The sequence below is a fragment of the Schistocerca serialis genome, chromosome 6 (assembly GCF_023864345.2).
Source record: "Schistocerca serialis cubense isolate TAMUIC-IGC-003099 chromosome 6, iqSchSeri2.2, whole genome shotgun sequence".
NCBI lineage: Eukaryota > Metazoa > Arthropoda > Insecta > Orthoptera > Acrididae > Schistocerca > Schistocerca serialis.
In genome coordinates, this window is record NC_064643.1 from 764,256,539 (window position 1) to 764,274,516 (window position 17,978).

Consider the following 17,978-nt stretch of genomic DNA (forward strand, 5'->3'; position numbering starts at 1 on the left):
GGTTGTATATACAAGGTTACTGCCGCATTTAAATTCACATAATTTGCTGTCAAATGTACAATTTGGTTTTAGAAATGGCTTAACAACTGAAAATGCTATAGTCTCTTTTCTCTGTGAGGTTTTGGACGGATTAAATAAACGGTTGCGAACGTTAGGTGTTTTCTTTGATTTAGCGAAGGCTTTTGACTGTGTTGACCACAAAATATTACTACAGAAGTTGGAACATTATGGAGTAAGGGGAGTAGCTTACAATTGGTTCGCCTCTTACTTTAAGAACAGAAAGCAGAAGGTAATTCTCCGCAACATTGAGAGTGGTAATGATGTTCAGTCCCAATGGGGCACTGTTAAATGGGGCGTTCCCCAAGGATCGGTGCTGGGGCCACTGCTGTTTCTTATTTATATAAATGATATGCCTTCTAGTATTACAGGTGATTCAAAAATATTTCTGTTTGCTGATGACACCAGCTTGGTAGTGAAGGATCTTGTGTGTAATATTGAAACATTATCAAATAATGTAGTTCATGAAATAAGTTCATGGCTTGTGGAAAATAATTTGATGCTAAATCACAGTAAGACTCAGATTTTAGTTTCTAACTCCCAATTCAACAAGAACTGATATTTTAATCAGACAGAATGGGCATGTTATAAGTGAGACGGAACAGTTCAAGTTCCTAGGCGTACGGATAGATAGTAAGCTGTTGTGGAAAGCCCATGTTCAGGATCTTGTTCAGAAACTAAATGCTGCTTTATTTACCATTAGAACAGTATCAGAAATAAGCGACATTTCAACACGAAAAGTAGTCTACTTCGCATATTTTCATACGCTTATGTCATAAGGTATTATTTTTTGGGGTAATTCTTCTGATTCAAAAAGGGTATTTTTGGCTCAAAAACGGGCTGTTCGAACTATGTGTGGTGTAAGTTCGAGAACCTCTTGTCGATCCCTATTCAGTAGTCTGGGAATTCTGACATTGCCCACACAGTATATATTTTCTTTAATGTCGTTTGCTGTTAGCAATATTAGCTTATTCCCAAGAGTTACCAGCTTTCACTCAGTTAATACTAGGCAGAAATCAAATCTGCATGTGGAATGCACTTCCTTGACTCTTGTGCAGAAAGGAGTGCAGTATTCTGCTGCATCCATTTTCAATAAGCTACCACACGAACTCAAAAATCTTAGCAGTAGCCCAAACGCTTTTAAGTCTAAACTGAAGAGTTTCCTCATGGCTCACTCCTTCTATTCTGTCGAGGAGCTCCTGGAAGAGCTAAAAAATTAAGCAAATTCCAATGTTACATTCTTGATTTTCTTTATTTAAACTAATGACGTGTCGCCTGAATATGTTTCTTATATTTCATTTTATCTGTTTCTACAATCGTGTTATAATTTCATGTATTGACTCGTTCCATGACCATGGAGACTTCTCCTTAATGTGGTCCCACGGAACAATTAAATAAAATAAAATAAAAAATAAAATAACATGTGCTGTTATTCGGAAAACGTCAGGTGTGAGCACAGCACATGGAGAGAGATATAGGCTGGAAGCTTATCAAGTAAAATACCGAAGTCGATAGTCTCAATGGTTTTGCTAAGATATAAAAGCAACATTTTAGCGTCTAGTCTGTTGTCCATAGGTTCAGGTTGTTGTTACTATTATTAAAACACATGATTTGCTACGATCTCTGTAGAATCCTGGTTACTGTTCGACCAATACGTTGAATCAAATGAAATAGTTTGTAAATGGCGCAGTAGTCTAAGAGTGCTGTGGAAGTAGGTCAGTGGCTTGGCAGATATACGTCTTACGCACAGGGAAAACGTTTGTTGGTGTGCTAGAAGATACGTGTTATTAAGGGCAGGTGTGGGTCAACAAGAAGAGTGGTCATTTGGATGGTGGACGCTAGTCTCATTACTGGACAGTAGGACGGGTTAGCACGTCACGTCGGTGTGTACTCACGTGGACAGTAAGACGGGTCAGCACGTCACGTCGGTGTGTACTCACGTGGACAGTAAGACGGGTCAGCACGTCACGTCGGTGTGTACTCACGTGGACAGTAAGACGGGTCAGCACGTCACGTCGGTGTGTACTCACGTGGACAGTAAGACGGGTCAGCACGTCACGTCGGTGTGTACTCACGTGGACAGTAAGACGGGTCAGCACGTCACGTCGGTGTGTACTCACGTGGACAGTAAGACGGGTCAGCACGTCACGTCGGTGTGTACTCACGTGGACAGTAAGACGGGTCAGCACTTCACGTCGGTGTGTACTCACGTGGACAGTAAGACGGGTCAGCACGTCACGTCGGTGTGTACTCACGTGGACAGTAAGACGGGTCAGCACGTCACGTCGGTGTGTACTCACGTGGACAGTAAGACGGGTCAGCACGTCACGTCGGTGTGTACTCACGTGGACAGTAAGACGGGTCAGCACGTCACGTCGGTGTGTACTCACGTGGACAGTAAGACGGGCCAGCACGTCACGTCGGTGTGTACTCACGTGGACAGTAAGACGGGTCAGCACGTCACGTCGGTGTGTACTCACGTGGACAGTAAGACGGGTCAGCACGTCACGTCGGTGTGTACTCACGTGGACAGTAAGACGGGTCAGCACGTCACGTCGGTGTGTACTCACGTGGACAGTAAGACGGGTCAGCACGTCACGTCGGTGTGTACTCACGTGGACAGTAAGACGGGTCAGCACGTCACGTCGGTGTGTACTCACGTGGACAGACGGCGCTGCCGGCCTCGTCCGACGCGTCGCCGCAGTGGTTGACGTCGTCGCAGACGAGGTCCGTGTCGATGCAGAACTCCCGCGTGCACCGGAAGTCCTCACACGCATGCTCTGCAAGAACCACACAGTCTGACTCACAGCTCACAATCTACATCAGCCATCAGTAGCAGCCGAAACTTGCAATATTAAGTGCAGATGGTGCTGGTGTATTGGCAGGGGTGTGGTGGTGGAGCCAGTGGGCAAACTTTTTGTGGAGAGTACATGCTACAATGAGGGACTGATATTTATTCCCGTTAGACATACAGAATTCGTAAGAATTCGCTGCTTAATTTCAGTAAAATACTTCTGTGTATTTCACCGAGCTATTTGATAAAACCAGCAACGTTTCAGCCGCTATTGCAGGCAGCCCTCATACACGTCACTATTTTCTGCTTTTAACATCGCAATTTGCGGCTTGTGGTTCCTGTTTTGTATTTTTTTTCTGCTCCATGAACGCCTCAACGATACAGATAGCTGTCGTACCGTAGATGCAACCACAAAGGAAGGGTATCTGTGGAGATATCAGACAAACATGTACTTAAAGCGTATTCGCATTGCGAATATGGAAGATCATCAGTTGTATGCTAGAATGACAACAATGATAATTTGTGCTGCAACGGAGTTCGAAACCGGAGCTCCCGTTTATCGCGAGCGGTCGCCTCACCCTCAGGCTATCTGATCACGACTCACGGTCGGACTCAAACTTCCATACGTTACTTGAAAATCGCTTGCCCGGTGTCGGCGGATAAATACGACGCTGCACTGGCTGTGTTATTCCGAATTACGATGTAATATTCCTTCGTACATGCATGTATAAGTTAGATGACGAATTGGTATCTTTGAGAGATGAAAGAGAGAAGGCAGCATAGGATAAAATAGGTAAAAAGACAATCCCTAGTATAAATCCTTGGGTATCACAAGAGATGTTGTGTTTAAGTAAGTAACGGAGAAAACATAAAAATGGAGCAGATGAAGCAGGGAATACAAATGTCTAAAAATAAGACTGACAGGAAGTGGATAAAGTCCAAGCAAGAGTGGCTAGAGTACAAATAAGTATACAGTAGCATGTATTACTAGGGAAAAGGTAGACGCTGTCTATAGGAAAATTAAAAAGGACTTTGTAGAAAAGAGAAGCTATGGGAAGAATAGAAACATGAGAAAAGGAAAGTGGAAAGAACATATAGAGAGAAAATTCCTGACAGATTAAAACTGTGTGCCGGACCGTGCTTGGGTAGCTCAAATGGTAGAGAAATTGCCCGAGAAACGCAAAGGGCCCAAGTTCGAGTGTCGATCATGTACAGAGTTTTAATCCGCCAGGAAGTTTCATATCAGCGCACACTCCGCTGCAGAGTGAAAAATCTCAATATATAGAGAAGCTCTACAGGGAAAATTAACTTGAAAGTAATGTTGTAGAAAGGGAAGAGAAAGTAGATGAAGATGAGATAGGAGATATGACATTGTGAGACTTGCTGAGAGACCTCATTCTAAACAAGACCCTGGGATTAGCCAACTTTCGCCCACAAATGCTGATATCCTTGAGAGATCAGGCAATGGGCAGAATATAAGAAATATGAGACAGACTTAAAGAAGAATGTAATAGTTCCAGTTCCGCAGGAAACCGGTGGTGCCAGGTGTGAATATTTCCGAACGATCAGTTTCATAAGTCATGGATGCAAAATACTCACACGAATTATTTACAGAAGAATGGAAGAAGTGGAAGAAGCCGACCTCGGATGACATCAGTTTGGATTCCGAATAGTGTTGGAACACACGAGACAATGCTGACCCTACGACACGTCTTAGAAGATAGATCAAGGAAAACCAACTCTACATTTGTAGACTTAGAGAAGTCTTTTGACAATGCTGACTGAAACAAAAACTGTAAATTACTGGAGGTAGCAAGAATAAAACACCGAGAATGAAAGGCTATTTACAACTTGTACAGAAACTAGAGACCAGTTATAAAGGCTAGTGGGCGTGAAAGGAAGCAGTGACTGAAAAGGGGGGAGACAGATTTGTAACTGGTCCCTAATGTTTCTCAGTATGTATGCTAAGTAGGAAAAGAGAAAGGAAGGAGAAACTATGAAATTGAATTTGTTCTGCGAGAAGAAATAAAAACTTTGCTGTTTGTCGAAGACATTGCAACTCTGTCAGAGACAGCAATGGACTTCTAAGGACAGCTTAACAAAATGGACAGTATATTGAAAGAGGGATATAAGTTGAACATTAACAAAAGCAAAACAAGAGTAATGGAATGGAGTCGAATTAAATCCGGAGATACTGAGGTAATAAGATTAGGAAATGAAACACTGAATTAGTAGCTGAGATTTGCTGTTTGGGCAGCAAAATAAGTTATGATGGGCGAAGTACAGAGGATACAGGTATAATGGCCGTGGCAAGAAAAGTTTATATGAAGAAGAAAAATTTATTAACATTGAACATAAATTTAGGTGTTAGGAAGTTTCCTGGTGGCATTTTTATGGAGTTTAGGCTTGTACTGACCTGAACCGTGACGATAAGCTGTACAGACAAGAAGAGAACAGAAGCTTCTGAAATGTGATGCTTTAGAAAAATTTTGTGGATTACATGGGTAGATCACGTAGCTAATGAGTAGGTAATGAATATAATTGGAAAGAAAAGGAATTTGTGGCACAACTTCGCTAAAGGAAGGGATAGGTTGATAGGAAACTTTCACCGCTGTCAAGGAATCACAAATTTTATATTAAGGGCAGTGTGGCAGTGGGAAGGTAAAAATTGTGGAGCGAGACGAAGGGATCAAAGCAGGAGCCAGATTCAGAAGCATGTGGTTGCAGTAGTTACTCAGATGAAGAGGCTTGCCCAGGATAGAGTGGGATGGAGAGCTGCATCACACTAGTCTTCGGACTGAAGATAGCGACAAATTTTATTATTTGAAAATGGCTGATACTCCTGACATCTTATTTAGTGGGTGGGTGAACGGATCAAGAGTGAAGGATAAAGGATATCAGTTCCTACTGCTGTGAACACAGGGTGTACATAAAGTCCGCGAATATTTTCAATTATTTACTGCACAAGAACTAAACATTGTGCAGATGTCTTACATATTGCATTTTGAAGAGAAACCCCGGTTGTTGTTTTTTTTAACAAACATTCGATATGCGAACCATGAGTGACCCGGCAGACGTGAATACGGTAACAGAAATCTTGCTGTACCCGTTCCAGCATGGCATCATCGACTGTGGCAGTCGCTTCCCGTGTTCTCTCCCGGAGCTCTGCTACATCATGTGGTAGAGCCGGTACACACACGAGATCTTTAATGTGTCCGGACAGAATAATGTCACACGGAGTGAGATCTGGTGATAGGGGAGGCTATTTGATGAAACAGATGTCTCCTTCTGTAGCACAGCCCATCCATCGATGAAGCAGCTCAGTGTTCAGGTATCCCGTCACATAACCTGTAGACATCGATTTCCACTCTTAACTGTTTTTTCTCATGTTGGTTTGGGTGCTGTTGGAAATTGCAAAGTTATTTTTCTCTATGTTGTTTAATGTTTACATGCCGGAACCAGCACTTAGGGCGCATGAAGGAGGTGAGCAGTGCCATCTTTCCGACTGATTCCTTGAGTAGATCTGTCGCTATTAATGCAAAAGGCGAACCCATTGTCATGCCGTCCGCCTATTCACAATACTTTCGTTTTCACTTGAAGGAAATGGTGGCCAGGCTGTGCCGGACGTGGTCATACCGTGCACTATCTGATCAGAAGTATCCGGACGCCTGTTACTGCACATTAGTGTGAGGTGTGTCCAACCTTCGCCTTTATGACGGCTTGAATTCTGCTGGGGACGCTTCTAATGAGGGGTATGAATGACCGTGGAGGAATGGCAGCCCATTCTTCCTCAAGAGCCAAGACCAGAGGCGCTGAGACCTGGATCGATGTCAACACTCTAATTCAAACCAAAGGCGTTCAGATCGGCAGTCAGGGCAGACCAGTCCGCACCAGAAAGATTATTTCCTACACACCATTGCTGCTGTACACAACACACAGTGTTGTAAAATGTGTACATTTCCTTCCGCATTTAGCATTTTCTTAAGCGCAATAAGACGGGCACACTACAATTACGATAAACATTCATGCACTGTAAAACCACTTCATCCGTACTTCACTATTGGTACCGCACACGATGGCAGGCAACGTAGCAGAGGCACTCGCCACCCCCCAAACACTTTCATCGGATTGCTGGATGTTACGCCGTGAAGTATCACCACTCCAAATCACTCGTTTCCAGTCACTCGCTGTCCAGAGGCGATGCTCTTTAGATCACCCCAAGCGTCGCGTAACACTGACTGCAGAAATGGGTGTCTTACGTGGAGCTGCGCGACCACTGATCCCTCTCTTTTTAATTACTCACGCTGAATCGTCGTACTAGCAGGACTACTGGTAGCACTTTGGAACTCACAGGTGATTCCTTCTGCTGACTTCATACGATTATGTGCAACCACTGTCCGCAATGCCCGACGGTCCCTACGCTTCAGTGGGTGAGACCTGCCTGGTCTTGATCAAGCTGTGGTCGTTTCTACGCGTTTCCACTTCACAGTCGCATCACCAGCAGACGACGTAAGCAGCTTTACGAGGGGCGAACTGTCCCTGATCGATATGGTACTCAGGTGACAGCCACGGCCGATTCCACTTTCGAAATCACTGAACTCTCCTGACCGATACATTCCGTAGTTGTTGCTTTCCTAATGACAACACAATACTCCACGCTTCCTTCCGTACTGGCGGGTCCGTCTCTTGTGACATCTAGTGGACAAATCTGCATTAAATAGGGTGTTCGCATGCTTTTGAGCAGACATTGGATGCATCCGGTGCAGAAAACCAGTGCGTCTCAGGTGCCACCGTAAGTAGCTTCCGCCGGATTCCACAATTGCAAACAACAAACATTAACGTAAATTATACCCAGTTTTATGCATCTGATATATTTCCCCCTCAATGCAATCATTCGATCCGTAATATTCCAGAACCACCAGCCACTTTCAAATAATAAATAAAAAGGAGCAACCTCGAGACACAAGTACTCATCCTGATGAAGGCCTGCTTGTAAAACCAGACGAAACGTTACTAGTTATATCATATACGAGAAGGTGAAACGTGCAGAAAATTTTTATTTCAATATGTCAAATAAGTGTGGCAAACAGCTTCGTGAAATCTGGGATTCGATCTAGATTCTACTTGAACACATAGGGAAGCCAGGTGTTAACATTCACACACTATTAAGTGCAAAGGGGCGAAAAACTCACAGCATTAATCACAAGAAGTCAGTGCGTGTGTTACGTGCTAATAGTGAGTAAAAATCTGATTTTAATTTTGCGGTCTGCGAGGACTAGCCGCTTTGCATATACGCTGTGATAACAGAAACATTTTCGTTACACATTCCCTGCAAACACAATAGAGAAACATAAACTCTACACAACTGATGTTCCGTTTAGGAGTGCAGCGACATTGATCTTGACAAAAAGCTAAGTCAAATTAGCAAGAGTTAAAAAGAAAATAAAGTAGAGTCGCATAACGCGACTACAGTGTAATCGGAGGCTAACGCATGCCACCAAGGCTTTTATAACTGTGTTTACACATCTGATTGTTTATTTTACTTATTATCTCCTCTAATTTTCGTTTTCAGTATGCCACTGAAAACGCTTAAAAATAAACCAAAATAAAATATTTGAAAGCTTTTATTCGATAGCAAAAACGGACTTCGCGTAATAAGAAAATTACAGCACTTCAGAAAAGGGCAGTGAATTTACATATCAGCAATCTAATACACAAAAGGGCCAAAGAAACTGGTACACCTGCCTGGTATCGTGTTGGGCCCCCGCGAGCACCCATAAGTGCCACAACACGACATGGCATGGCCTCGACTAATGCCTGAAGTAGTGCTGGAGGGAACTGACATCATGAATCCTTCGGGGCTGTCCATGAATCCGTAGGAGTACGAGTGGGTGGAGATCTCTTCTGAACAGCATGTTGCAAGGCATCCCAGATGTATTCAATAATGTTCATGTCTCGGGGAGTTTGGTGGCCAGCGGAAGTACTTAAACCCAGAAGAGTGTTCCTGGAGAAACCCTGTAGCAATTCAGGACGTGTGGGGTGTCACATTGTCCTGTTACTATTGACCAAGTCCGTCTGAATACTCAATGGACATGAATGCATGCAGGAGACCAGACAGGATGCGTACGTTCGTGTCACCTGTCAGAGTCGTATTTAGACGTATCAGGGGTCCAATACCACCCCAACTGGTCACGCCCCACACCACTGCAGAGCCTCTACCAGCTTGAACAACCCCTGCAGACATGTAGGGACCATGGATTCATGAGGTACACGTCCATCCGTTAGATACAATTTGAAACGAGACTCGTCCGACCAGGCAACACGTTTCCAGTCATCAAAGGTCCAATGCCAGTGACGACGGGCCCAGGTGAGGTGTAAAGCTCTGTGACGTGCAGACATCAAGGGTACACGAGTGGGTCTTCGGCTCCGAAATCCCATATCGGTTATGACACTGACACTTGTTGATTGCCCAGTATTGAAATCCGCAACAATTTGAAGAAGGGTTGCATTTCTGTCATGTTGGACGATTCTCTTCAGTCACCGTTGGTTCCGTTCTTGCAGGATCTTTCGTGAAATGGCCGTACATTCGTGAAATAGCCGTGCGGGAGAATCCGCACTTCGTCGCCACCTCGAAGATGCTGTGTCCTATCGCTCGTGCGCCGATTACAAAAGCACTTCGGACTCACTTAAATCTTGATAATATGCCATTGTAGCAGCAGTAACCGATCGAACAACTGCGCCAGACACTTGTCTTATATAGGCGTTGCCGCCCGCAGTGCCGTATTCTGCCAGTTTACATATCTCTGTGTTTGAATACGCTTGCCTATGCCAGTTTCTTTAGCCCTTCATTATAACACGGATGAAATTTTAGCTGACCATATTTTGTCGAGCAAAGAAAGGAAATGTCACGTTTAAGCAATTTCCCTCGTGCAGACTGGGTCATCAAAGTTGTTTGTTTTCCATGTATTTATCATTGTAATCATTGTACTTAGCTGAGTCGGATTTTCCAAGACTTGACAAAGTGCTTCTATTTCAGTATCTGTAGTTTCTATTTACATATTTGCCTTTATGATAGATGACACGTGACGATTGTCATAAGACTATTTAAAAAGTGGAGAAATACCAGTAGAGAATCCACACAGTATGTTTTCATTCTTGTACATAGAATTACATAACCGAGATGTTACAGAACAATCCATCGCTTTCTTCTTCATTTTCTACCCGAAAATTTTAGTTGAAACTAATGAAACTGTTAATGGGGAATAAGCTGATGTCAGCTCAAAACTCATTTTTCTGTCCTTTGGCAAGAAAAAGAACGTTGCAGAAGTCTGACGTCCTATATACGAGAGCCGTTGACGGCTATACGTTTCCCTATTCAGGTTGCCACCTTTCCCTTCGGTTCGCGGACAAATTTTCTTTCTAAAAATCGCGCACGTGGTACGTGTTATCATCATATTGAGTGTTTATATTCTTTTCATATGTTGCTCTCGTAATGATCACATCTCGCCAACATACAGCAGCGCTAGTTTTGAGATGATGTTGTGAATTCAAGTTTTAAGGTCGTATTACGTACGTTTTCCATAGTGCCTGTTAAAGGCCCACTGATTTCGTTGTATTTCGGAGTAAATCTGTTTATAGATTTAATGCACATTCTTACATTTAAAACAATATACTCGGCCGGTTACTTCCCCATATTACACTACTTAAGCACTCCTCAAGCATTTCCATGACAACCTGCTGTTTTCAGCTGATTGGTTGAATGTTTGACATTACACGACTGTAGTACTCTGTTAATTAATTTTTTATTCCACTGTCGCCATCAACAAATAAAACTGTAGGGAAGAATTAAAACATAGTTTTGAATCATGATACTTTCCTAGCTCATCGACCAATTTATAAGATTTCAAGAATACTGCTGGACATTTAAGTTTTCGAGGTCAGCCAGGAATGTGTTATTTATTTTTGGAAGCAGCATCTACGACATACGCCTGACAGCGAAAACGCAAGCGCACTGCTCAAGCCGAGCAAACACTATCTGTTGCCGTACGAACAGAACACCAGAAATCTGTTCAATTGCCAACCCCGTACAGTTCTTGAATCTTCTGGGAGATTAAAACTGTACCCTCGGCCGAGACTCAGAACTATGACCTGTGCCTTTCGCGGGCAAGTTCTCCACCTACTGAGCTATCTTATTTTATTGGTTTTGTGACAGTATTTTACATATGATTCTCGTTAAAAGACAAGGTATCTTTCTTTTACCTTGCTTGTTAAAATATAATAATTATCCTGGGAAGAAATTAATTGACTTAACTGTTTCTTTGGTTCAGGCAAGTACTTTTTATCAATTGTTAATTTTTATTCCTTCTTTAATTTCAGAATCTTCTTAACTGAAAGCTGAATGGTAAGGGAAAAATGCATTTCTGAACTCAAAAAGTAATAAAATAATAAACCCTGATTCTTTCACTTACAAATGGTATTGTAATTTCTCCTTCTTCTGAAATACTTTATGACTCATTTTGCTCTAAAAATTAAATTTATAAATGCAAAGAATTCTCATGTTTTTTCTGGAGCCAATCAATTAGACATCTACAGAAACCCGAAGTTCTTGCACCTTGTTAACTCCCAGTTTCAGCTTTGCTTCCTCGCTTACAGCTTCTCATACCTTCCGAGCCTCATGGTGTCCTCCGGCACATCCTTTCTTCTAGGGGTGTTAGTTCCAGATGGCATGTAGGAGAACATCTGTGAAATTTGGAAGTTAGAGGAAGAAGTGCTGCTCAAAGCAAAGCTGTGAGGCTGGGTAGTGAGTGTTGCTTCGACAGCTTAGTCGGTAGAGCACCTTACTGCGAAATGGCGGAGGTCCTAGGTTCGAGTAGCGGTTCGGCATACAGTTTTAATCTGTCAGGAAGTTACAGAGTCAGCGCACACTCTGCTGAATAATGAAATTCTTTGTTGAGGCGGCTAATCTTAGCTGTCAGTGGATGTTAGTTGCGCTGTCAGAGGTATCCTTCAATCACATTTACCTGTAAGATGATTTGTAACACATGCACATTAACTGCAGCGTTTCAAGTAATTAATGACTAACTAATTCGAGCAGGCTTCATTTTCCGAATAAACTATAAGAGGCAGTCAAATTAAAACCAAACGTATGCCAGAATGGGACCACAGAATGTTTCCATTAAAAAGTAACCATCACACACATTAAAGACATTTATGTCACTGGGATACGAGACGATCAATTCCTGTTTCATAGAACGCAGTTGACGGCTGACGGATTCACAACTGTACCCACTTTTCCACTTCCTCGTCTGACTGAAACCGACGTTCATGGATGCCTTTCTTGAGGTCGCCAAAGCTGTGAAAACCACACAGTGGCTGTACGCAGGATGATGAAATGCTTCCGGGCCAAATCGTTGAACCGTAGCCTTCGTCCGACTGGCAATATGGGGGCAGGCATTATCGCGCAGCAGGACGATCATTTCTGCAGCTGTTCACACAAGTTCTGCTAAGGTCACGATGACCTTCTTCTTCGACTGCAGGAGCCGTCCGCTCGTCGAGTTCCTCGAGCGTGACACCACAGTCAGTGTGCAGCACTACGAAGACACTTTACAGAAACTTTACCGTGCCACAAATTCAGGATGCCCAAGAAGGTTGTCGGCCGAAATAATTCTGTTGCTGGATGACACCTGTCCCAACTGCAAATCAGACAGAGGCCGCGCTTCAGCGATTTGGCTGCGAAACACTGCAACACCCTCCGTACAGCCCCGATCTTTCACCGCGTCATTTTCACACCTTTGGTGACCTGAGGAAAGACATGCGTGGACATTGATTTCAGTGGTACGGGGAAGCGTGAGTCGTGTGGAACCATCAGCGGCCTGCCGCGTGCTACCAACAAGGAATGGATCATCTCGTCTCCCGGTGGGATAAATGTCTTAACGCGTGTGGCGATTACTGTTAATGGAACGATTTCACTGTCCCTTTGTGGCGGTTGTTCGGTTTTCATTTATGTGACCCTCATATAAAGTGACTAGAGAGTACACAGTCCAAATATTGGTCAACGAAACACTCAATATCAAGCAGTATTCTGCATATTTCGTCGGATAAAATAAAGTTCCTTGCATGTCATCTGCATTGGATAGTAGGAAGAGGTTGTGTCGCAGAGCAGCAATCACAAAACATGGGCAGATGCAAACAGAAAGCGCAGCAGCAGTACGGCTACACTGAAAGAAGTGGAGAGCGCGAGCTGTACATACGGAGGCGGGCGCTAGGCGCCGAGCTGAGCTGAGCATTACTTTTGTCCTTGAAGGCGGTGATGACGAGCCGGAAGCCGTTGGAGTCGGTGCCCCAGCCGTCGGTCACGTACTTGAGCGTGACGAAGTTGGTGCGCGTGTAGATGGCGCCCACGGTCGACTCCGTGTTGCGGCACGTCAGGTCCGACTGCAACAGGAGGGGGGCAGGGCGGCCGCACCCGGTCACAGGCGTTGTCATACGGGGACGCCGCCGCCGCCGCCGCCGCGCGCGCTCAGCTCGGAATCCGCTCACACATCACAGTGGTCATATGGACGGTTGTCATCATAACTCAAGTCAGCTGTACTTTACGCTCACCACACCAAATTTTTCCCCAACTTAGCAGAGCACACTGGACGCTTTGAAGCGCTACAGATTGTGTAGAAGACCCAGGCGGTCATCTGACCCAGCATCCCTCACGTAATTTATGGCAGTAACGTGTAGTGGAAGTGCCAGTCGGTTGTACGCTGAGGTGACAAAAATCGTGGGATAGCTCCTAAAATCGTGTCGGACCTCCTTTTGGCCGGAGTAGAGCAGCAACTCGACGTGGGATGAGTTTAACGAGTCACTGGAAGTCTTTTGTAAAAATACTGCGTCGTGCTGCCTCTATAGCCGTCCGTAATTGCAAAAGTGTTGCCGGTGCAGGAGTGTGTGTGGCCTCTCCGCTATGTCCCATAAATGTTCGACGAGATTCACGTCGGACGATATGGATGGCCAAATCATTCCCTCGAACTGCCCAGAATGTTCCTCAAATCAAACGTGGACAACTGTGGCCGAGTGACAAGGTACATCGGCATCCATAAAAATTGCGTCGTTTTTTGGGACAATAAGTTCACGAATGGCTGCAAATGGTCTCCAAGTAGCCGAACATAACCATTTCCCGTTAACAATCGGTTCAGATCGAACAGAGGACCAAATCAATTCCATGTAAACACTGCCCACACCATTATGCAGCGACCACCATCTTCCACAGTGCCTTGTTGACGTCTTGGATCCATGGCTTCGTGGGGTCTGCACCACACTCGAACCGGCCGCGGTGGCCGTGCGGTTCTGGCGCTGCAGTCCGGAACCGCGGGACTGCTACGGTCGCAGGTTCGAATCCTGCCTCGGGAATGGGTGTGTGTGATGTCCTTAGGTTAGTTAGGTTTAAGTAGTTCTAAGTTCTAGGGGACTTATGACCTAAGATGTTGAGTCCCATAGTGCTCAGAGCCATTTGAGCCAACCACACTCGAACTCTACCTGAAATTGGGTCTCATCTGACTAGGTCAAAGTCTTACAGTCATCTGGGGTCCAACCGATATGGTCAGAAGCCAAGGAGAGGCGCAGTAGGCGATGGCGTGCTGTTAGCAAACTCACTCGCGTATCTCTTCTGTTGCTACAGCCATTGAACGACAGATTTCGCCACATTGTTCTAACCGATAGGTTCGTCGTACGTCTCACATTGATTTCTGTGGTTGTTTCACAGAGTGTTGGTTGTCTGTCACCAGTCACAATCCTATGCAAACGAGCCTGCTCTCAGTGGTCTAGCGAAGGCCATCAGCTACAGCGTGATGCCTGAAATTTGGTATTCTAGGCACAGTATAGAATCCGTAACGATTTCCGGGGTATGTCCAGTTGGCCTGGATCTCACTACCACTCCACGTTCGAAGACTTTTAATGCCCGTCGTGCGACCATAATCAGGTCGGGAAGCTTTTCACACAAATCACCTGAGTACAGGTGACAGCTCCGCCAACGCACTGCTCTTTTATACCTTGTGTACGCGATACTACCGTCATCTGTAGATGCAGATATTGCTATCCTATGACATTTGTCACCTCAGTGTATGCAATCGGCGTGGTAAGATGGATCGACATGGAGATATGCTGAATGGCACAAAGTAGGAATGCCATTAGTTACTCAGTTAATTAGTTACATGTTCCATGTATCATTTCAATGATCATTTTATCTAAATGACGTGAAACAAGCCAGTATACACGATAAGTGTACAGTAGTGGAACTACATTTAAAACCAGTGTATAACAGAAGGGGCTGTCGAGCAGAAATAATATTAGATTAGATTTAAAATTTGCTTTCATAACTGTCAGGCAGCAGACATTTTATGTTGAAAGGGTGCAGTACCGGCCGACATTGAAAATAGGAGGAATATTTAAGAGTAGTTTGAAATAATAATTTCTGTATTTTAGGAACTTTTGTGGGGAGAATTAAACGTCAGGCAGGTAATATTAATGGGATTGTAGTAATCTTCGGAAGTGACCAACGGTCACAATGAAACCACGTGTAGCAATAAGTTGAAATACCTCTGTGTGCTTAAGTTAAGCTGAATTACTAGCGTGTGTACAATAAGTTGAAATATTTGAGAAATAGCGTGTGTACCATAAGTTGAAATATTTAAGAAATGGCGTGTGCAGGACTTGATATTAGAAACGAGTACTTCCACGTGGTGAGTACTGTGTGAGTCTCAAACTGTGTATGAGACAAAAGATAAAGAGAAGTACTCGTCCATGGTATCAGTTGAGGACTCGCGTGTGTGATGAATACGTTCTTAATATTACTTTGCGTGATATGATTTCGTGTGACGCTAGATTCAAACTCTGAGAGAGAAGCAAGGTGAGTCGACCGTCTATCCAGCACCGCCACTTGGCTTGCATTGCACAGGAAGACGTGCATATATCTCCAGAGTTCATAGTAGAAAAGTAGAATTACGAAGTGGGGCAGTGTCGTGTGAAACTGGGATAAATATTAATTGAAGTGGGAAAGCTGAAAGTGATAATGTTGTGACTATTCTCTGTGTAGTATTTCATATTGTAGTGTGGTGTATGTCATGTAATTTGGGTATGTGTGGTTTGCATGGGAGAGTAGCAAGGTAGTTGCAAAAGATTAGTGGGTTATGCTTGTTCCTTCTGTACTGCTCGGTCTGGAGGATAGTTTTGTGATGATGATTGTGAGAGTCGAAGTGTGAGAAATAATAAAAGATCCACCATCCTATCCAGAAAGTGCACTGTAGCGTTAAATAATTACGAGACCATAATATAGAGATTCACCAATGTAAAGCCATGCCCACTGGGCGGAATTTCTCATGTGTTATTGTTGTAGGTTATAGAATTTGTGTGTTTAGGTTAGAGAATTTATCGGAATAAATAAGATAGTGAAAAGAAAAAGATTGGTGGACTTTTCCTTCGAATTGTATGTTGTCATAACGTCCCGAATTTATAATGTGTGCGCCATTCATATTCAGTGCGGTGGCCACGTGTTGACAAAAGCCGTTAAATAAAAAAAAAGAAAGAAAATGTGGTATTGCCAGTGCGTGGTGTACAGTCAGAGTTCTGTAAATTACTGATAGTCAGATGCGTGTTTCCTTTGCGTATTAATCATATAGGAGGATAACTTGTAACTTAAGTGTGAGTACTAGAGTTCATGTTACTCGATAAATAAGAATGAATCCACTCGCTTGGCAGACCACTCATCTTGCAGGTCTGACTGCTTGATGTCACAGTATGAGCAAGGCATGTGGGTGCCTCTCAATGTTACTGGGCAAATGATCAAAGATCTTGTGGAAATCCTTTCTGAGCCACTGACAGGTTTAATAATGGGTTAGCATCGGTTATTTTTCCATCTTTTGTTGCAGATATGGACCTCATTATTTTTCTTAAATTTTGATGGATAATTTATGACAGGTTTCTTAAGGGAATATTGAAAGTGGTCCGAAACAGTCTCAAAAGCTTGTAAGGGTGCTGCGGAGGAGAGGGGAGGCGGTTGTGCTGAAAAATAATTGTTGAGGAAAAAATTTGATGTACTGTGCCGTTTGCGGGTGATTAACCACAGAAGTTAGCCAATCAGGTCATAACGCAAAGCATCACAAACGAGAATACTGCTACAGCAGGAAGCTGTTGTGTTGGTCCAAAGAAGAAACCAGAAAGACAACGGCTAGGTCTGAAATATATATATATATATATATATATATATATATATATATATATATATATATATATATATCGTCCTTATGCCCTGGCAGAATGTATGTAAACTATCGTGCGAAATCTGATTTCCCTATTCAACAGATTGTTAACAACAATTCCACAGCAACAGACATGAATTTCCGACATTGGGATAGTTATTTGAATTATTTTGTTAGTTGTTTTACGCAGTTCCCCAGGGTAGTGTTCACAAGTAGAGCACATATGTATTACAGGATTAAAATAACTCGTCTGTTGTCAAATACTAATTGGGTTTCGAAACTTCATTGTTTGGGATTAGTATTCTGTGGAAGCTTAAAGTAGTAAAGGAGTTTTGCTATTTGGGGAGCAAAACAACTGATGATGGTCGAAGTAGAGAGGATATAAAATGTAGACTGGCAATGGCAAGGAAGGCGTTTCTGAAGAAGAGAAATTTGTTAACATCGAGTATAGATTTAAGTGTCAGGAAGTCGTTTCTGAAAGTATTTGTGTGGAGTGTAGCCATGTATGGAAGTGAAACATGGACGATAACTAGTTTGGACAAGAAGAGAATAGAAGCTTTCGAAATGTGGTGCTACAGAAGAATGCTGAAGATTAGATGGGTAGATCACATAACTAATGAGGAGGCATTGAATAGAATTGTGGAGAAGAGGAGTTTGTGGCACAACTTGACAAGAAGAAGGGACCGGTTGGTAGGACATGTTCTGAGGCATCAAGGGATCACAAATTTAGCATTGGAGGGCAGCGTGGAGGGTAAAAATCGTAGAGAGAGACCAAGAGATGAATACACTAAGCAGATTCAGAAGGATGTAGGTTGCAGTAAGTACTGGGAGATGAAGAAGCTTGCACAGGATAGAGTAGCATGGAGAGCTGCATCAAACCAGTCTCA

The 17,978-nt window shown here is 43.5% G+C and overlaps 1 protein-coding gene across 1 annotated transcript in view; it reads right to left on the minus strand.

Annotated features, from left to right (window-relative positions):
• LOC126485076 (uncharacterized) overlaps positions 1 to 17,978 on the minus strand; it is a 320,715-nt gene that overhangs the window by 77,583 nt on the left and 225,154 nt on the right. Inside the window, exons 3-4 of the mRNA XM_050108679.1 lie at positions 13,141 to 13,285; positions 2,718 to 2,837 (exon numbers count right to left, since the gene is read on the minus strand). Of these exons, the coding sequence (XP_049964636.1) occupies positions 2,718 to 2,837; positions 13,141 to 13,285 (265 nt within the window). The remainder of the gene's footprint in view (positions 1 to 2,717; positions 2,838 to 13,140; positions 13,286 to 17,978) is intronic.